This window comes from Amblyomma mixtum, chromosome 3 (genome assembly GCF_055824585.1).
Source record: "Amblyomma mixtum isolate Tamu chromosome 3, ASM5582458v1, whole genome shotgun sequence".
NCBI classification, from domain to species: Eukaryota; Metazoa; Arthropoda; class Arachnida; order Ixodida; family Ixodidae; genus Amblyomma; species Amblyomma mixtum.
This window is the reverse complement of record NC_143014.1, coordinates 120392492-120414901: the sequence shown is the minus strand read 5'-3', so window position 1 is coordinate 120414901 and position 22410 is coordinate 120392492. Positions and strand designations below refer to the sequence as shown.

Here is a 22410-nt window from a genome sequence, read left to right as displayed (position 1 = left end):
AGTGCAAAAAAACTTAGCAAGTTTCACCTACAACCTATACAGGTTTGAATCCTTGAGTACCGCAAAATTCTCAAAAAGTGGCGCAGTGGCCCTTTAACGTGCACTGACATCGCGAAGCACACCGGTGCCTTTTGCGCTTCGCCTCTGTCGAAACGTGGGCCCCGGGGCCGGGTTCGAACCCGGATACACCGAATAACCGAGCGCCCGAACCACTGAGCCACCGCAGTGGGTAGTGCAGCATTTACTTTTGTAGGCGCTCATTGTCTCAGACAGCAGATTCTAAATAAAACCCCTCACGATGTAGGGCAACAAAGAAAAAAAATGGCTCAATGGCTGCGGAGCTCGGCTGCTGATTCCAAAAATACAAAAACCAGCGTGTTCTGTCGCACGCCGAAAATCCCCAGCTGGTCTCCGTTAATCTGGAGCCCTCCACTACACCGTCTATCCTATAGCCCCAATGTCTACTCGACACGTTAAACCCGAGATATTACTACTGGTATTACCAAAAGAAGGATGTATAAATTGGTGCAGCTTTTAGAATCGGCATATTCTTGTTGTTGTTTTTTTAGAATCGGCATATTCTTGTTCTTTGCAACGGTGGAGATGTACTAATAAGAAAAAAATTAATACTGAATACTCAAAAGGGCGATGCGGAAATATATGTCGGCGCGGTTCAGGTGTCCGCCGAGGTATGTGAGACAGATACTGCGCCACTTCCTTTCCTCCAAAGCCAATTTATTTTAAATATATGCGCTCGCTGGCATGCGATAGTGATTACGCCCAGAAAGATGCTACTGCGATTAAATGTAATTGCCATGAAGTGATTTCATTATGCCGATTCGCTGAAATCGTTCTGCTTCTAAGAAAAAATTGCTGCCAGTCGCCAGCGCGCGGCTCCATCGGCTATATCGGGTGCAGGTGTGTGATGGGGGGTGGGGAGATGGGTGAAAGTTTTTGAAGGTGCATTTTTACCAGTTAAAGCCCAGATGTGCGCCCACCAGAGTGTGCATCAAGGTTTGAGGCTGCACGCACCCCCCCCCCCCCCTCCAACACACACACGCACAGTACGGCTATTTTTGGGAAAGCAAGCTATACTATTAACGCAGTAAAAATAACAACTAAAAGAGTATGCATACTTTATCATCTGACTCCGAGTGGGATTCGTACCAATGGCGGCGCAACAGAAAACTCTCTTTACAGATGCTTTAAGCGACTCGGCTATTTTCTAGGCTTCTTTTTATGGTTGTTGCATGGAATATTTGGAACCTCTGTGACCCTCCTCATGCCTTACTTGACCGCGTCGAATTCAGCGATCTCTGCATAAGGCCTCATGCCACCATGACTCCCTTTCTCCGACCGCACATGAAAATTCTAGACGGTGCACACGTCAAGAAAGGGGAACCAGTCAGGAGGTTGAACTTGCGCAGCATATTCCTCTTGCGTTAAAGTGCACTGTTGCCTGAACAGTGACCTCGTTGAACGCGGCGGTTCTGCGTGTTCACCCATCATGAGGGTTTTCCACACGCTAAGCGGTCCTATCAACACGAAGAGTTCGCACGGAATTCCGGTGTTTTTCATCGCAGACATAAATGTTTTAAAGAAATGTATGATGTTAATGGGTTTTTTAAGAGACTGCTTAAGTATGTCCCAGAAGAACACAGCATCGCGACAAAAATATCATTTTATTTCTCAAATTGTCTCTCGTTGCTCGCACAGGTAGAAATGCACTGACCACGGCACAAACATCCCTTTGGCCCGAAGGTTCGTCCTAACATGCAAGGTCCATGTCTGAAGCGTGGAAAAGGTTTTTGTGGCCGATTGAAAGCAGTCGAGCCCACTTATAACGAACCTGACGGTCACGCGGCTTCCGTTCGTTATATCTGATGTTCGTAGCAAGTGGATTCTTCGTACAACAGCCAAAAATACTAAGGCCGCTAAAAGTGGCGTTTATTATAAAACTGCGTTATGCGTGCCTATTTGTGCAAAGCAGAGCCTGTCGCTTCTCTTTCCAGGCTATCTAGGGCGGAAATTTAATCCTCGTCGAGACCTTGCTGCCAACTATCAAATTTAGGGACGGGTATAACTAATCATGGATGAAGTTTGCATAGCAACTGGTGGCAGGTCGGCCACATAAATGAGATTCCTGGCAGTAGGGAGAGCTCGCACTTGGTGTTCAACGTCTCCGTCAGAGCAGGCGCTTCTGCGATTTTGTGGTCCGCAGGAACGTAGTTAATCGAGGAAACATCTGGTCGGCTATGGATCAACGAAGCGTTTCCAAAAATCTTCATGCGTCTGGTCGCGTGTGTTTCGAGCTTCTTCTGTCGTTCCTGGGCTGATGCAGCGACGAAGCAGCGCAGTGCTTGTGGCGCAGAATGCATCCGTTGCACTGTCCGCTGTATGACAATGCCTGCACATAGTAGCGGCGCAAAAGATGGAGACGACTGGGCAGGCTATGCATACCACGTGACCGGCATGGCCAGCAAGGATTTCAAAATTATGAAATCGCTGCTGTTAGTTGATCCGCGACCATGGTCAGTAGCTTCGCTTTCGACGATGCCCCCGTCTCACGCGCACCGCGCTTTTTCATTCAGTATGCTTTGCCGAGCCGGCGAACGCGTAGGCAATGATTGCCCTCGTAGGCCATCGACGCGGGTTTTCTCGCGAGCATGTCCAGAAAAGACAGGCACTTAGTCGCCTATTAAGCATAGCTGCCAGAAAGGAGTTGTTTGTAGTTTTGAAAATAAATGCCTGAAACAAGTTGGTGGACAAATGGTGCACGCCAGATTAACCACTCGTTATCACTCTATCAAGTGCGCAAAAAATTCTGTTGACGCTAAAGTTCCCTTTGATAGCGCCCCAGGAAAAGTCGCAAACATTCAATGTAGTGCAAGTATATCTTCTTCCTAGCACAATGCTGCACTTGCAAGAATGTTGCAGCTCAACGTCGCAACAAACATGTTGTCAATTTGTTTGGTTTGGTTTATTGGATTTTAACGTCCCAAAGCGACTCAGACTATGAGAGACGCTGTAGTGAAGGGCTGCGGAAATTTCGACCACCTGGGGTTCTTTAACGTGCACTGACATCGCACAGTACACAAGCCTCTAGAATTTCGCCTCCATCGAAATTCGTCCGCCGCGACCGGGATCGAACCCCCGTCTTTCGGGTCAGCAGCCGAGCGCCGTAACCACTGAGCCACCGCGGAGGGGCTGTTGACAATTTGTGTCCGTGCAAAAACGAAGCGTTCTCAACCCATCCAAGCGTTTGTTTTTTATGATACTATTTTTATCAGAAGAGAGAAGGTTGACGTCATCATAATAAGTCAATGTCGTAATTTCTTACTATACTATAGAGAGAAGCCACGATTAGCTGACTTTTTGAAGATACTGAGCTATAGGGGGTTCGGGATATATTACGTGAGTCACAAAGGCGATGTCGAATAGGTGATTTAAATAAAATATGTTTGGAAAGTTCTGGATGCTAGGGAGAGCCAGTGCTCCCACGAGGCTCTCGTTGGGAGGGGGATGGGCAGTGGAGGGATTCTCGCACATTTTCTTACCGTGTAGTAAAGGAGGGGGGCACTGGAAAGTCGGTTTCAGGGTGCCAATACATGACAGTTTCGTTTCTCAGCAGTGCGCGGGAACGTAGAGGGCGCGTGCGGCGGCAGTTTTGGGGTCCCGTAAGTACACTGCGTACGAGAAAGTCCCAACTGACGAAAGCTTCAGGGAGACCTATTACTCTAGCTACGGGGTCTCCCAAACTGCTCAAGCAGGAGGGTCTTGTAGATGAAAAATCCAGCGGCTTTTCGCCTTACACCTCATAAGGTGGATTATAGCGCATACATAGCCGATTTTTATTAATTTAGAGTTCATTTCATTTTGTGGCCCTTGCCGTAAATCCGTCTTTGCTGCGGACAATGAGCAAAATGGGTAAAGTGAGAACATCTCGCATTAAACAATTTTTTCATGCTTAAGTAACGCAGTAAACACGACAAAATGAAGACGGGAGACGACACGAGCGCTGACTAACAGCTGGTTATTTTATTCTGGGAAAAGTATATAAAGGCGCAGGACTCAAGGAACAACCCCAAAAACAGAAGAACAGAGGTTAGAACTTAAAAACCATACTGCGCATGCACATCACAGCCCAGTCATGACGTCTTTTTCAACGAAATTCGAAGACCATCTTCCATAGTGACGGCACTCCCCTATCTCCTGGACCCCACACAATTGAAAGCCTTACTCCTTATCGACCAAATTGATAAATGGTGAAGCAACGCACTCATCTGCTTCCTTCCTGATCATATAGGCCTCGACCAACTCCCTACATATGCACTGCACCCCCCCCCCCCCCCCCCCCCCTGGGAAAAGTTCTGCGGACGCCCTTGAAATCAGGCTGTCTTGGCAACTGTGTGAGGTCCCGGAGATAGCGATAGCGGAGTGCTGTCTACTATAAAATATAGTCTTCGCATTTCGTTGAAAAAGATGTCATGACTCGACTATGATGTGCATGTGCAGTATGGTTTTTTAGTTTTAATCTTTGTTCTTCTGTTTTTTGGATTGTTCACTGTGTCCTGCGCCTTCATACACTTTTCCGAGAATGTAATAACCAGATGTTAGTCAGCGTCTGTGTCGCCTCCAGTCTTCCTTTTGTCCTGTATGCGCTGCTTAAGCATGAACCCTTACTAAATAGCAAAGTTTTATGTTCTCGTAAACAAATCTTTGATTTTTTTATATTGTATACCGATGTGCCAGAAAAAAGAAAACGCATAGCAGGGTTGACGGAAACTCATTTGCGTTCGAATTTTTTTTTTTGTCCTGAACCCATTTGAACCCGTTTGAACCGGTTCGGGATGGGCCGAACCGGTTCGAACCGGAACGGAATGGACCTCTGGAGCCGAACCCGGAACTGAACCCGAAAGGCGTGAACCCGAACCCGAACCCGAAAAAATGCCGGTTCGACACCCTGTTAACAAAAGTTCAAAAAGAGACCAAGGAAACTGATATGCTCCTAATGAAACACCACATATAAAGAATCAAATGTGTGATGTAGACACGACGACAACCAGACCCGGAGTCTTTTTTTCTTGTTTGGAAATAACCGTCTAAACCATGAGCGGATTTTTGCATGCCTTTAGAAATCCGGAGCTGCACTTGTAAAAACACGTGGGTTTCCGCAATTTAGCACTACGCATAACAATTCGTGTCGCTAATTATTCTTGTAACTTGTTGGAGTCCCGGGAAGTTTTATGGATATAGCTTGGACATTACAGAGACTTAGCATAGCAGAGACGCATTGGCGTAGACGTATACCGCATTACTTACGCATGCGCAGTGTCAGGCGCGGGGCCAAACGGTGCTACTGCGCGTGCGAAGCTGGCCTCCGGCAATCTGGTATACGTCTGCGCTATTACGTCGCCACTATACTAAATCTCTCTATTCAGCTCCTTCAGTTGGCCCATCTGACATCGTACCTGACCGCCACCATCTATATGATACGTTTATTTAGTATCGGCTCTTAGTGGCCGCGGAATAACTTACAAAGGCGGCGGTCAGACCTGGGCAGAGAGGTGAGATCAGGATATTTGCTAGAACAGAGGGTCGTGGCTGGCGCAGGCTAAGGGTAATGAAAATAGTCGGAAGGGTATTTGTCGGGCGTTTGCATGAACTGTGGGAGGATGATGGAAATGATATTTCTAGCTAACAGGGCATATATTATCTATAACATCTTCAGCGATAACCGCGTTGAGCATGGAGCAGCATGTCGCGAGTGAAGTAATGCTGATGTCCATGTTAAAATTGTGAGGTCCCTGTAACACGCATGCAGCCTCTAGCTGCTGCAGAACCATAGCGGAGACCTCCTGCGATCGACAACCACCTCTGCATGTCATGAGTCGTATATACCTCACATGACATCGCCGAGTCATGTGCCAAGTGCGGTAATGGGGTCCGCGGCATTGGCAGTGGGTGGGTTCACTTCTTATTCCTATTTAGACACGTTTATGTCGCTTTTGGATTGCCTTGTGTTTTCCTGGGTGAAAAGCGTGGGAGGTCGAAACGACTCACTTTCTTACACCCCGCTGCAGCTGAAGGCGAAAACAAGATATAACCTCAAAATACACCGTTGCGCGCGAATCCACGCTACACATAAGCGATGCAGCAGTGAAAATGTCTATATTTACTAGAGTACAAGTAAAAAAAAAAGCAGTATTCACGGCGTCCGGTTGTTTTTCGTGTACTGTATTTAAAGTTTATTTACACTTGTCAGCCTTAACTGACAGCCCCACACAGGTGATGATGATGATGATGTCTTCAGGCTTAATGGCACATACCTGCGGCTGGGGATTGGCCAGGGTGAGCGGATACTCAGCATCTCCGGTATGACTGCGACTTTCTTTTTTTACTTCGATGACCGCCGGCATTTATTTGTTTATATTACAAGTACTGCCAGCCTTGTTACCAGACTTTAGGCAGGAGTGGGCATTTAACACAGTAAAAAAAAAAGCCAACAAGATATCAGGCACTCAAAAATAAACTGCAAAATAAACAACACAGAAAACTGTTCCCATCGAAATGATTCGGCAGGGAGATGCCGGATATGAAGTCATGGTTTATGGGCAAGTGCGCAGAGGAATGATGAAACCCACGGGCAGTCAAAAATGTTGGCGGGTAATGCGTTTCATTCGGAAACCATGCGTGGGAAAAGGGAATTCTTAAATGAGTTGGTCCTGCACAAAAAATCTCGCACCGGACGCGTAATTCGGAGGCCGTGGGTTCGGATCCCACCGGCGGCATGTGGTTGTTTTTTCTTCTGCTTTTCTAATCAATTAGCATTAAGCGATAACATATTCAGTAATATCCTAAATTGATCAACACCACAAATTAAATAAATAAATTTTAAAAAAAATCCCCTGTGCCCCTTGGTTTCTGTGGCTGTTGGCTTCTGTCATATTTATAACGAGCCCCTCATTCCCCTTCCCTTGTTTGCTTAATTGCTAAGCGAGGGCCTCGGTTCTGGCAGCCTTGACGCCATAGGAAGCATAAGAGGGTTCTCACACAGCTTCCACCCTCTTCGTTCGATGACGTTCCACGTCACACCTGCGGTAACTCAGGACGTTCCACGTCCGCCGCTTATGAACGTGGGTGGCGCTGATGAACACTCTCAAGGTTAGGTTACTTGTAAACATAAATACCCCCGAAAGCAGAAGGTTTGACAGCCGTCGCCGTAGCTCAGAGGTAGAGCACCGGACGCGTAATTCGGAGGTCGTGGGTTCGGATCCCACCGGCGGCATGTGGTTGTTTTTTCTTCTGCTTTTCTAATCAATTAGCATTAAGCGATGACATATTCAGTAATATCCTAAATTGATCAACACCACAAATTAAATAAATAAATTAAAAAAAATCCCCTGTGCCCCTTGGTTTCTGTGGCTGTTGGCTTCTGTCATATTTATAACGAGCCCCTCATTCCCCTTCCCTTGTTTGCTTAATTTCTAACCTTTTTAGTGTGATACGAGCGTGTGCACCGGTGGTTAACCGGTAGAATGTATGATGTTTTGTCTATTCCTAAATGACGGTTGCAGAGTAGATAGAAACATTTCAGTCTGTCCCGATAACGCCTTGATGAGAGATTTTTGAGTTCTGCAGCTTCTAGAAGAGATTATAGGGATGTGCGCCAGCTGTATGAGCTAAAGATGAACCTAGCTCATTATTTTTTGGACTTAAGTGACGTTAGTTTGTGCGTGTGTGTGGTTCCCAGACAAACGCGGCATACTCTAGAATTGGTTGGATAAATGCTTTGTATGCCTAGATTTTAATTTCGTGTGAAGCGTTTCCTAATGTTCGCCTTAAAGCCAAAGTTTCTTCTTTTCTTTATTGTAAATATTGTTACATGCTCGTTTCACTGGAGATCTGACGTAATTATTACCTCGAAGTACTTGTAACTGGATACGACAGATAAACAGGGGCTGTTAATGCTATGAGTGAAGTTCAAGGGATTTTTTTTGCTTGTAATAGTCATTGCAACAGTCTTTTTAAGATTGATGGTCATCTATCATTCCGAGCACAAAGTTTGTTTGGTGGTTTGGGTTAAGGTGTTTAACGTTCCAAAGCGACTCAGGCTATTAGGAACGCCGTAGTGAAGGGCTCCGGAAATTTCGACCACCTGGGGTTCTTTAACGTGCACAGCCATCGCATAGTACACGGGCCTCTAAAATTTCGCTTCCATCGAAATTCAACCGCCGCGTCCGGGATCGAACCCGCGTTTTTCGGGTCAGCAGCCAGCACCATAACCACTGAGCCACCGCGGCGGCTAGCATCAAGTTTGTGTCGTTGTTTAGAATTGCGCCTGGCCACTTGTCCTTCAAATCATTCATTCGTTCCCTTAATGGGCCGTTAATTTCTGGGAATCCGTGAATGTTGTTGACGTGCTGCCCTTACTCGATGAAGCCCAGTGCAGCGCTCTTCCGTTGAAAGATTCCGTATACATCCGTCGTAGCCCTTGGAATGAAAGACGGATGCCGCGGCTGTTCCTGCGTGCTAATTGCTTCCTCCAGGCCGAACATTACGCGGAACTCAAAGCTTCTCCGATGGGATCCCCAACTTCCGTGGGAGGGCCGCGCCACGCATCAATGGCCCGCGTGATACTGCGACAGCTTTGCCACCATCGGTGCCGCATGGCCAGGTTACTGACTGGAAATCATGCGAGGAATTGGCAGAGCTGTTCTCGCGTGCGATTAACGACGGTACGCGATCGTTACTGCACCGATGTCGTTTCACAACTAATCTTAGCCAGCCCATGAGCACCGGCCAGTCACGAATCCGTCTTTCCTTCGAAATACCGTTTTGTGCCGTCCCTCTCCCATCCCACCCCGTGCGGATATTTTCCTTTTGTCTCAGGGATCAGAAGAATTACAAATACGATGCTGTTAATGTGCAATTATTAAACACACACTATATTTATTTTTTTTCGACAACTTCTGCTGCTCTTCGTGAAGAACTGTGAAGCGCCGTGAAGCATTGTATTGCGGCTTGAGTATTCGTACCGCATGCGAGAAACTGAGATTGGCTCGGTAGGTGAACCGGGAGAAACGGGTGGGTGGGAGAGGGTGTGCTTTGTAACGACTTCTTTCCTTATGCGTCATTTTATTGCTCATTGATCAGCCCTGCTTTTGACACCAAAAGTTACGACAGGCATCGCTTGCTGTAGTTATCAGCTCGGGCGTCACAGGCGGTAGGTATACCATTGGAATAGGAGCAAAAAAGAATGAATTCTAAAAAGTGGTGTTGGGATATACAGCGTGCACTACACTTTCAGGCGTTGTGTGTCTGTGTTACCGAGATAACCGTAGCTCGCACCAATGACGAGCAAAGTACGTCTTTTCTGTAGTACATGACTTTCAAGGCAAAAGAATGAGATGTGGCTCAGGGTAAATTATTTCCCTACATTTGGCTTCTAGCCAGCTGCTCCTATGTGTGTCGTGCCCCGTTAATACGACCCCCGTTAGTATGGACGACTCGAATTATGGACAATTTTTCTGGGGACCAAACTTTTTCAATGTATTTGCGGCTCGTTAATATGGAAACTCGCTGTCCGGGCAATGGACAGGGTGGAAATGTATGAAGCCCATTGGGGCTCATGTATTTTTTCCCCGTTAATATGGACACCGATGAGAAAAATTTCTGAGTTCCTCTGCCAGGTGTTGTGCGCCTAGTATTTTGAGTGCAGAACACCACCGAAAGGCAGTGTGAAAGTTCAAATGCCCCAGTAATAGCCTTTTTGCGTCTGAACGTCATCATGATTTTCAGTCGCAGCATGCCCGGTCGACGCGCATTTGCCGCATTGCATGAACGGCTGCGAAAAAAAAAAAAAATCCTTGTGTGCGCTACGTTGATAACCACATTCAACAGCTGTCAGCCGAGAGAGTACAGAGTTCTTGGGTTGTAAACAGTCGCAATCGGAGATACTACAGCACAGCACTAAGGCGCCATCACGTGTCTCATAGACCACTAGGCTACTCGAATAATGCACCTGGAACTTCTAAGATTGCCCGATTTCGTCTTCACTGCCCTCCACTACGCATAGAACAAGTCCATAATCGCGGAGTGTTTTCTTTTTAATATGCCTTTTTATTTTTCTTCATGATTCGTTATTACGGACGACTCGCGTTACGGATATTTTTGCTCAGGAACCAAAGTATCCATATTAACGAGGCGTGACTGTATTTTCATCTCATCTCTTTTTTCCGCAGAATTAGTTGTCGACAAGAAAAAAAAAATGTTCACACTGATCTCCAGTCAGAAACGCAGAAGCGGGCGTCGGGTTCCTCGAAACCCGCATTTTTGTTGCCAGCACGTATGAAGAGCGAAGTTAGGCTGCATGCAGTTTGTTGACAGCGTATTATTAACGCCAGGAGCTCAAGGTTTATCAAGATTCGCGAAGTGCAACGAGGCTCAGGTACCACCTCTTTGCTTGTCATCCCATTTGTTCGACTCCATGAACATTCGCGTTTACATGAATCAACGAACGCCTTGAAAAATACTTTTTTACCAGCCGCGGTACAAGAGTGAAATCAATTTCCCGAACATGTTAACATCGAATGTGATCCCCTTAGATTCAAAGAACGTCTAGTAAAAACATCGCACATCGCGCATACAATACCTTGTCCTCGTACTCGAGTAAGACGACATATAGGGACTTTTGAAGCAGGAATTTGCCTAGGTAATCAGAAAACCCAGAAGACGTACCACACACGAATGAAAGAGAATGCATGCAGCTGCACGTGGGAAGCAGGAAGTCAGAACAGCGTCGCAGCGCCGCTGATGTCCTTGAAATAAGCGAGTTTCGCCGAGCGTTGAAACACGCTGGCCGCAGTACGTGATGCAATGCTCGCCGTTGCGAAGGGTACGCTCACCAGCTCACAGAAAATGCCTGGAATCGCGGCGATGCCTCCCAGTTTCCTCTCAACTCGCTAAGGTATACGGCGGCGTACACTTGGCGTGCGCCAGCGCGGAGAGACAAGATCGTGCAACGTCTCAATACCAAGTCGCAGAATTCTCCGATGGCCGCACGCAACATGCTCGTAACATGCGGTGTAACGACGAAAACACGCTCGAATGACGACGGCGTGCGGCATTGTGCTTTGCGAGCAGTACAGACATTTATTACGTCTCCTTTGTCATAAATTAAGCATGTTAGAGGGATGCATGCTCGCTTGTGTGTAAAGCTTATGAAGAGGCGTGTATGGGGCGGGCGTGCTCACGGCAGCGTGGCGAGCGAATAGCCGGGGATGTGCCCTGTACCCTTTGAGCGCTTAGATTTGACGTCGACGCGCTCACGACGGCATCGCGTGCGTGAGGCCCCTGATGTCGTGTGCGTCGAAGCGCCTCGGGCGCAACCTTGAAAACGGAGCGTAGCCCCTTGCGTGGCCTTTTCTGGGCGAGGTGCACTCCGCCGCTTTTATCGAGGCATCAAACTGTAGCATACGGCTTCTTCCAAGGCTCTATTACGTGTTGCATCAAGGAAGAAGGCTAGGGAGCTCACGTCCTTTTCTTTCCTGCAATCATCCTGACATATGGGCCTTGGTGTCCCACACGGCCAGACCTGGCATAATGTCAAATATATTCCAGTCACGGCAGCAGCTTAGACTACAGAAAACAGCGCGCGTCTGGGAGACGAGTAAAGCGTGAGGGATAAGTAGCGTTCGCACAAATCTGCAGCATGCGACACCTTAAAGCAATAGTGCCAGAATTCATTTGCAGCATTTCCAACGCAGCTGCGTTGTATCTCATATCGCTTGTTCTTGCATTAGCTAAAATGCTATCCTTACACGAGCCCAGACACACACACACACACACACACACACACACACACACACACACACACACACACACACACACACACACACACGCACGCACGCCCACACACACACACACACACACACACACACGCACGCACGCACGCACGCACGCACACACACTCTCTCTCATTCTCTCACACACACTCTCTCGCACACACACACACACTCTCTCTCACACACACACTCTCTCTCACACACACACTCTCTCTCTCTCACACACACACTCTCTCTCTCTCACACACACACACACACTCTCTCACACACACACACACACTCTCTCTCTCACACACACACACTCTCTCTCACTCTCACACACACTCTCTCTCACACACACACACACAGACTCCCTCGCTTCCTGTTTGCGGACAAGAACAGGCGTGCGGCAATAGTTTAATAAAGCTTTCCTTTCTCCATGTAAAAAGACCCGGAACGAGCAAGGCGCTATTCTGCCTGTGACTAGAGGTATTATGTCGCGTGGTGCAGTGGCTAGAACCTACTGAGGCTTGCGCCTGGGATCAGTTTTCGCAGTGCTATAGCCATCATTGGCGGTCTATTTCACAAGCCGCGGTGGCTCAGCGTTGACAGAGTTCTCCTGGTTAGCTCGGGTTCGATTCCCGGCCGAAGCGGCAAAAATTTAGACGGAGGTGAGGGGCAGAAACGCATAGCCCGGTTGCAGATTCGGTACGTAAAATAATATTTTTCTTTGGGTGCTTTTGTCTTTGCTACGGGAATATGCGTGCCTACGCACTTCAAGTCGTAAAGTAATTGAATGTGTCATTTACTTTTTTTTTCTGGAGTCATCTTAAATTGCATTCTAACACAATTTATTGACTCTGAACTATGCAGCTGCCGCCAGTAAATCAGAGCGGAATTTCCAAAGCCCTTTGTGCATTATAATGGCCTTTCATTCGCTAGGCTATCATCAATGCTTAAGTGACGGCCGCCACCGAGTCACAAACGGTTCGCGTGCGTGACATGTAATGATAGCTTGGCCGCTGATCCGATCATCTGGGCTGTAGCTTTCACGTAAGTGCCAGCAAACAGTGAGAAGGCACTTACTCTTATTTTGCATGGGAAAGCACATGCAGCACTTTTCCATGTTTATATGTGTCATACCTTTCTCGGTGCAGATCAGATAGATAAGGTCGTATAACCACGGCACCTTAGCGACATTGGCTGCTTTTTCATTTGGAGCTTTAGTCGCATATTCTCAGGCTAAAGACATTGTAGAAAGTAGATAAAGAAAAAAATCTGTAGACACAACTGCAGAGTCTGGCTGTAGCGAAGATCGTGCAGCTCAAAACAAAAACAAAGATGGCAGTAGGAAATAGACTTCCTTGATAATGACCAAACGCTCACTCACATTGCCGAAGGGCTCTTCAAACGTACTGCATAGTGCAAAGAACGACAGGGTCCACGGTACGCGCTTGTGAGAATGTGCAAGCCTGGCTCTTGACTCGGCAGCATTCCGATAAAAAAAAATCAAACGCAAATAAAAGGTACTACACGGCAATATTGCACACTCAGCATTCCGAGATAGTCTTACTTGTATTAACGAAACTGTTGACGCTACCACGAAAAGAACGCTAGCAGGTGCGAAGGAATTTACCACGATGTCATGAGTATCAGTCGGCTCCATTGGCTGGAGGGCCTTCCTTGAGGGCGTCTGCCGCTTCGTTCTCGAGTCGCATCGGATTTTGGTGCGATGGTTACTGCACTAACATGCCCCGCGGATGATGGGGAACCCGCGCAGGCCTCGAACAATCGTCACTGCAACTTCGCTTCTTTAGCTTTTTATCTGGGAATATGCTGTATTCTCATCTAGTGCAAATAAATCAGCTAATCGTTGCATTTCACCTGCAGTAGTGCAGCTTAAGCTGATATGACGCCACCTAAGCCGCAGATCATAATTTGGACCTAGATTGAAAGAAATTGGAATGGGCGAGTAGTGTTGGAGCAACCCACTCGGTTAAAGTAAAAAGAGAAAAAAAAAACGCGAGTAGTGGCTGATGGGTCAAAATTTGAAAAACTCTTTCAGACATTGCGAACGTCAGTATCACATAGTGAACTTATCTGAGTGAACTTATCGAGAAGAGAGTGATACGGTGCAGCCATCTGTACAGATGTCTGCGCTCCAACATTAGCCGACGGCCCTTGCTCGGGCGTCTCGGTAATAATGCTATGACACATAGTATAGGGCTCATTGGTTTCTACTAACATGGTCTATGAGTGTACCGTAGCTGTACGACGTCGTCATGAATAGCACGTGTCACAAATGCTAGCACCTGTCTTGCTTTTGCAAGCCGTGGAGGAGTCAGCACTTTTCCGAAGGCTTCTTAGTCTTTTCGACGGCCTTGTCCAAATAGGCTTTACCCGTGGGACACATTAGTATTTTTTTTTTGTTTTTGTAGACGCCTTGTGCACCACCTGCAGAGGCGGCACCGAGCGGCCGCATTCGAAAGTGTGTACGCTCGGGAGAACAGTTGCCGCCTTTCATCAGTCGCTGGCCGAGCTTCGTGGCTGTCATTTTCCTCTTGTTCGGACGGCCGACGACTACTACTGCGGTGGCAATAGGGGAAAAAAAAAAAGAAAACTGCGGCCCTGTATAAAAGTGAGCACGTTGACGACTGGACAACCGTATGGGAGAACCAGCTGCTCCATGCTTGCCAAATGTCGCGCGCTGACGGAAGTAAAACATGCAGCTACGAAGTAGTAGTGGGCTCCGCGGGGTTCGCTTTACTGGCTGTAGTTAATCATTTCAGCTATCGACTTCGCCGTTCTTTCAATTTTTTTAAACGTAACTTGTTCTTTATAAACGCCTCTGCTCTGCACGGTGTGTCGCGTCTCGACTGGATGCGATGTTCTGCCGTTAGGCGCGACATCGCTTAGCCACCATAGAATTACTACACCGGCTCACCGCTCCAGTAAATATGGCTCCACCACCGTGATTCACAAAATATTCCTTCGGAATGAGTATCGAAGAATCGCATCGGCGGTTTTGCGTACCCCGTAATGCACTTGTACTCTTGAGAAACTACTTCCCAAAAACGTCGAGGCATGAAATGCGCTATGCGAGCTCGTGACATCCAGTAAATTCTGCATAATTATTGGTGATGCCCAAATGTTTTTACAGAGCTTAAAAATAAGTCATGAAAACCATCTTAACGAGCCGGCACACATCATCACATGCAACACGGTTCTATCGCTGGGAACTGTACCACGTGGTTCGAACAGGACCGTAATTGTTCCGCTGTGAAGACCTACAAATCTGTCTTGAAAAGGGCCATAAAACGTGCATTGCTGCAGAAGCAAACCGTTTACAGAGCGGTTAACAAAAACTGGAGCGGACACTTAAGCTCCGCCTTAATGGTATGACGCGATAACGTGATTAATTCCTATATACACAGAACATCACTCTACTTTACATTCATACATCCCTGGGACTCTTCATACCCGTCCTGGCACAATGGTGCAGCGGTTAAACGATTCGCCGCTGCCCCGTGATGACAGGTGTTCCCAGCGGTCAGCCTTGTGCGACCCAGGTTGCTCTTCCCGAGCGACCAGTCATTAATTTAACTGCCACTGCCTTGCTGGGCAGTATGCCCACTATCCGGTGGGCAGGTTCTGATGACACCACAAGGTCACGTGACCTAGGTGGCCCACCTGCCTCCCGGGCTGCTCTCTGGTCACCACCTGCCAGAGTCATGTTCGTGATTTTTCGTTCACAACGCTGACGCCAACAACGCCGACACCGGATTTTCTGGACAACATGAGATGACACGGCGATTACTTCAAATACTTTCTGCTAATCCTTCGTTCATTGCTGTTCTTATAATAGTATCATTTTTGTGGAGGCTTTACTGACCTTCCGGCCGTTATAACGCGTATGTTACGTTTGTTTCTTCTCATCAGCTGGAATAAAGTTATGTTTCAAGCCTGCATGAGATGGCAGGACGATTACTTCGGCTAGAATAAAATTAAAGAATGAAATAAAAAAAACTAAGACAAATTCAAGCGAAATGCACCAGGCTGTGTGTTCCCAATTGTGTTCCCCGTCGGTCAGGGAAGAAACAAAATCACGTTACCGGTTGTTTTCACAAGGGTTTGAACACTTAACCAGGCAGCAACAGATGCATCGAAGCGACGGATCTAGCTTACGTCATTACACGAACGCCTAGAAAGACAATACCACCATGTGACAGCGAAGCACGCGATGAACGGCCGGCTCATCCGGATCCCTCTCGCGAGCGTATACTTACATTCCGTTTCATGCATCAGGTGCAACGCTGCGAAAGGTATACGGATGTAGTCAGCACGAAAAAATAAAGGGAGGCGTGTTACTCCGCGCTTGTTTTGTGACCGTCCGGTGTAAAGGCACGAGAAAGCGACAGCGTGTCGTCAGCAATAACAAGGTATTTAATCGAGCCCATGACAAATGTATCATGTAATAAGCCTGCAGGCAAAGCATTTGCTATTTGTTGTAAATATCCGTTGCAAATATTTGGAGTTGTAAGTCCAGCGGTGTTGTTCGTGTGCCCCTTTGTTCTTGCCCTGCGTCTGTTTCGCTGGTTCCACCATCTGTGCATTATGAACCTATTAGTACAGCAATTTACTCTATTAGGCTATTTGTCGCTCACCACAAGGAACGCACTACTTTTTGGTCGTGGGTGTAGGCAGCGCAAACAAGAGCGCTAAGCCTGACAGCGTTATACCTGATGTATGAAACAGAGACTAGGGGCGCGTCAGTTGCTTTGTATGCGGTGTATCGCGCCCGCTTTTAACATTCCAAATGAAAAAAAAAGAACAGACACACAAAGTATGGCTTGATACAAAACACGGCAACTTTGTTAGTTATGCGTTGCGCAAGCCCTAATTACATACGGAATGCTTCATAGTTGGTGCAAATTGCGTATTTTTTTTTGTCGCGAAAGTCTTCAGAAAAAAACAAACACCCCTTATCTTTGATTTCGTTTAGTTGATTTATTAAGGCGGAAACTTGGGCTAGTTGGAAAGCGTTTGGAATCATACTTGCTAGCGCTTAGTGAACACACGGGACAAGAACACAGCGTCTGTCCAGTGTATTTGTGTTCTTGTCCCGTGTGTTAACTAAGCGCTAGCAAATATGATTCGTTTAGTTGATGTTTGTCTAAAAAAAGACTCCCGTTACAACGCGCATCAAAGCACGCAGAGTCTAAACAGAACTGAAATCACGCCCAAACTTTCCAGTCGAAACCTAGTCGAAACCAAGAGGAAGAAATGGGCTTGGGCAGGGCAAGTAATGCGAAGGCAAGATAACCGCGCCCTTAAGGGTAACTGAGTGGATTCCAAGAGAAGGCAAGCGTAGCAGGGGGCGGCAGAAAGTTAGGTGGGCGGGTGAGATTAAGAAGTTTGTGGGGTACGGTGGCCGCAGCTGGCAAAGGACAGCGTTATTTGGAGAGACATGGGAGTGGCCTTTACCCTGCAGTGGGCGTTGGGTGATGACGATGCTGATGCTGTGTTAACCGTTTGCTCGGCTTAGCGAGGGTGTTTGGGTGTAGGAATGCTTTCGTCACAGGTACTACACTCGGACGAATAGCTGGACTATCAGCAACGCTGCCAGTAAGGGCTATCAGTAAGGCAACAGTAAGCCCATTTTTCACAGAAGAAAACGCCACACACAGCCAGCAACTATGGCAGCTTTCTAATGCTTCCACCAGTCGCTATCAACAGATGGTAGCAGCCGCCACAGCGTGGCTCGGCGCAATAGTCGCATCCCCATGGGGCAGCTGTGCACAGGCCATTTGTTATTATGCGTCCTGAAAAAAAAGCTTCGCCAGATATTTCCCGCGGCTCTTCAGAGCGTCAAAATATGGAGAGGATTTTCACGAAATGAAGGTGAACACAACAGGAAAAACGAATGAAATAATGAAAACAGTACAGCTGTCCATTAATGACGGAGCTCACACGTAAACGAGCGGTAAGAAGGCCAAAATTGCCAGTATAGCATTTTTTCCTCGAGTTTCACCTTCCGTGCGTCCTGTGGCCGCGGCCTTCGTATTCTGTGCGTGTCAGTAATATATATGCGGCACCCAGCCGAAGTGTTTACCGTGTTCGTGGAAATCTATTGTTGAGGAAAAACAGTGTTCTAGCGCAATAAGTAGTCCGCTCTTTTTTTTCTTTTTTTTTCGCATAAAGGGCGACGAAGCCGTGCGCTGTACGCAGTCATGCGCTGAACGTGCTTTCGACGGTGAACGGAGCATTTTTTAGTGCGAAAGCACGACGTCTAACCGGCTCATCTAGTTGTGTGAAGCTTGACCTTCAAAGTGACCTTGGCAAAACCTTGCATAGCAACAGCCCATGCAGAAACAAAACAAATATTGCCGCGACTGGGTTTCGAACCCGCGGCGGCGCGAACAGATCAGCTCGGCTAGCCACTGCACGAGGGCACTACATATGATATATTTTATTTTTCTTTATTGTGGGCACTACATATGATATCACTGCAGTCGATTACGCCTGGAGCTAAACTGCAACACACTCTTGCGCTGTGCATTGCACATAGTCGTCTTCATCAACTTCCATCTACGGCGCGAACAAATAAGATCAGCTTAACCTCGACCAGAGCTTAACCTGAGTGCAATATCGTCGCCATATATGCCGACGACCCAGCAAGGCGAAACCATGAGCCAACCAGGCTAACCCATGCTTTCACGTGTCTACTTGGTTTAGCTACGTTTAAACCCTGCCACTTTCTTCTAGCAATCGTGCACGAATCTTAAATAAGCGGCTGATCATGCGTCTCGCTAGTGCTAGTGCGTCTCGCTAGTGATCATGCGTCTCTCAGAAGCGGATCGAAAAGAAAAGAAAGAAAAATGCTCTTAGTGATCTGTGAACATAATCTAGGGAACAGTTGTTCATATGTTAATTTTAAATTTAGCCTAGACGCTAATTTTAAAGAGTTGTACAACGCATAACTAGGATACTTATCCCACAATAGCAGTATTTTCTTTTGTTGCAAAGGTCGCACAAAAAAATAATGTACCACGCAGCTTGAGATAGGCTCTTGCCAAAGCTGACAGAGTCACCACCGAGCTTTTATCTGTAGCCCACATGCAGGAACATCTATCAATACAGTAAACACTTCACAGAGACTCTTGAAGCGCTGAAAAAAAAAAAAAATCACCCGCACCACTCATGCGGCAAAGGGCAACGCTAGCTGATGCCTCTGCAGTCGTTATGCATATTGACGCATGCCTTCCTTAGAAGATGAGGAAGAACAGGAGACTTCTTTGTAACGTTACGTTACAATATTTATTTGACGATATTTTCACCATGAAAGAGCGTGATGATGTTCGCTTTGCTTCTTGGACGAGCTGTCGGCGATGAGTTCTTTATTCTTCATTCTATAGTTACCTCGCATTGCCCGAAAGCGTTATAGCAGGGGGCTTACAGATTGCATCAGGTCCAGGTTGAAGTCGCTGACAACCAGGCTGGGCGATGTGCGGCCGAATGCGGCGGGGATGATCGTGATGAATTTAGGGGAGACACTGTTGCTAACCGGACATCTGCGCATGGCGGCCAGCCGGCATTGCGTTGTATACTCACTCTTGCACACGCTCCCACTATCAGTGACACTGACCTTCCGTCACTGCAGTTGGCTACTGCGCAATACGGATGCATTACTCCATCCGTCTTTGGGCTGTACTAAGACCAACCAATGGAGGAAACGACGAGCTAGCACTGTAATGTATCGCGTGATGCGAAAGGAACTTGAGGCTGTTGATAAGCTCGTTGCCTCGTTCCCGCTATCGTGTCGAGCTAAGCCCGTGCTGCATACTATCTCCTCCCCCAGTGTCAGTTGCGTGCACAACGCAGTGTGTCGTCCGTTCGCTGCGCGGCAGCCCACTGTCAGGCCGTGAGAGGAAGCAGCGCGCGCCGCGGCAGATGCCTCCCATCTGCGGGGCGTGCGCAGTGACCCTTCCGGCGAGCTCTTGTCGCGCGGCCGACGTCATGTTTCAACCTTGGCGGCGGCCCAGCCCGCGGTGCGTACGGGGAAAGTGCGGCGGCGCTGGCAGCTGCACACGTGCCATTAGCCAATGGCCCGGAGACAGCGTCGCTGTGTTGGTGTGTTTGCGTGCCTCTCAGGTGCTCAACGGATACCCGCCGCGAGTGACGCATCGTGTCGCGTGCCGGCGATCCCCGCCTGTGCCGGACGGCCATCGTCTGCTAAATGAGTGGTCGATGGCGCTGACTCTCGGTTCGTACACATTTCTCGTTGTGCATGCTCTCGACGACGCTGCTTGCGAAATCTCCGCGCTGTTGCTCTGCACGCGTCTGTGTCGTGTTCCAGCATCGGTTGTTGATCTTTGTGGACTGGGATTTGTTCCTTTTTTTTTTTTTGGGTAAGATGACAAATAAGAGAATCGACAGCGGACTCTGGTCCGCGTGCTTTGTTGAGCAAACTATTCCTGCCTGCCGCCGGATTTTTTTTTCTTTTTTTTGGGGGGGGGGGGGGGGGGCGCAGAGCATATTAGACGGTTGCCGTCAGTTTCTAGCAACGTTTACAGTCGCTGCCTTTATTGGCGCAATAGAAAAGAGAACGGCTACCGGGTGACTAGTTCTGCACAGAAGAACTGGGCTAGGCAGGACAGCACCTGTTCTACAGTCTGTTGTCTCTGCATACCGCCTCTTTTATCACTACGTCCTGCCGGATTTGCACATAAATCCGTCCTAATGGAGATGACATGCTTAACGTCTTCGTGCTAACGGCAGCATATTAACTGACTTCGTTTCTTCTTGTATCGCATTCCGGATCTCATTATGGAGAAGCAATTTTCGAATGGTAGCGCCACGACTTGCAGGTCGAATGACTTCGCTCGGTGCGCCGCGCTCGAGTTAAAATGGAGGTTTCGCGTCGCCGTGGTTGCAGCAGACAGAATGGCAAATGATTCACGCTTACGCACCTGACCACTGGTTAAGCGTGCTTCGTTGTTATCCGATGCTCGGTGTGTTATCTAACACGTGATTCACGAAACGCAGCTTTACTTTGGTCTGATACTACGCCTATTTGCCTTACTCCCAAATAAGATTTTTATTTGGTGAGAAAAGTGATGACTGTTTACCGAAAGCTTCAGCAATGTGATCACAACTGAAGCGATATATTATATTCATGCGCTAATACACTTACGAGATGAAAAAGAAAAAAAAAATGCTGTAGGTAGCTCTGGCTCGGCGGCTGTTTTGCTGTGAGCAAGAGGCTATACACCTGGCAACACAACGGCTGTATTTTGACGAGAACGCAGTGCAGAAAGCTCGTGTACCGGCTGAAATACTGGGACGCGTTAAAGAGCTAGAGGAGACCAAAAACCGGAGTTCTTCACAGCAACGTCTCTCGCAGCCTAGGTCTAGCTGAACTAGCATGCATATGGTGGGGCGATAACAGACTGGCAGAAGCAGAGACTCAAAAATGGCCTGACTACCGTAAACAAAAACTAAAGACTTCGCTAAGAGAGCTGTATTGCGTTGCAGCTGTCGTTGTACTCTCTGCCCGCTATAAAACTCTGTGGTGCGGGCCGGGGTACTTTATTTGGCATTTCATTTCGCTGCCACAACATCCCATCTGCTTGTCTTACATCACAGTGTTTAACGCCACAACTCCATGCCATCTACATGAGTGCATGATCTGTATGGCAATTTCTTGGCACTAGGTGGCAGCTGAACGTGCTGCTGAAGGTGGCAGCTGAAGTCCATTCAGTTTTGTTTGTGAAATCGTTCCGCAAAAACGATTACCGTAGTACATTTGCGCATATCGGCTTTTTATCGGCTGGTTCGTTAATGCTATATACAGGGTGTTTCACCTAAGACTTTACACAATTTTTAAAAATAGGCTTTTTAAGTTGGAAGTGCGCTTTTTTCGGCGCAGCATTGCCAGCGGTGTGTACATCAGATTACAGCTAAGACGTACTAACTAATAGTAAATAGTCAACTTTTTAACTACTTCTGTTAGGCTACATAATTACTCAGAGGCGTGTAGCCCACCCTAAGTATATTGATATCAGTTTTTAAAATTCCGAAAATGCGGTTACCCCTGGCGCTGTGGTCCAACAAATTTTGGCTATTTTGGCGAGTTACGTGCGCTGGAGAGGTTGCTTTGCCTGCAAGCTTCTCGAAAGCGCATGTACGTATTCTGGCGCGATCTAGCCACAATTTGTTGGGCCACAGCTCCGAGAAAAACCGCGTTTTCGAGGGGCTAAGAACTGATACGGATATTAATTACGGTGGGCTACAGGCCTCAATAATTAAGGAGCCTAACAGTTATAGTTAAAAAGTTAAGTATTAAATATTAGTTCAGCAGCCTGCTAGTTAGCGCAGCTTAGCTCTATTCTTATGTACTACACCGCTGACAATGCTATGCCGAAAAAGCTCTGTTCTAATTCAACCCCCCCCTCCCCCCCCCTTTTTTTAAAAATTCTGCAAAGTCTTAGGTGAAACACCCCGAGTCTGGCAACAGGGATGGTTCAGGTGAGTTGCTGTTGAGAGACAGACGGAAGTCATGCATAATGCACGGTTTGGAGTCTTC

General features: G+C 47.5%; 1 protein-coding gene across 2 annotated transcripts in view; it reads left to right on the top strand.

Annotated features, from left to right (window-relative positions):
* Positions 1–22410, top strand: part of LOC149351622 ((Lyso)-N-acylphosphatidylethanolamine lipase-like) — a 69612-nt gene that overhangs the window by 11812 nt on the left and 35390 nt on the right. The window contains exon 1 of one of the 2 annotated variants that reach the window (XM_089580938.1): positions 19920–20088. The exons of the other annotated variant lie outside the window; for it this stretch is intronic. Within the exon in view, the coding sequence (XP_089437064.1) occupies positions 20073–20088 (16 nt within the window). The 5' untranslated portion in view covers positions 19920–20072. Of the gene's footprint in view, positions 1–19919; positions 20089–22410 lie in introns of those variants that run through there. 2 annotated transcript variants of the gene reach the window in all.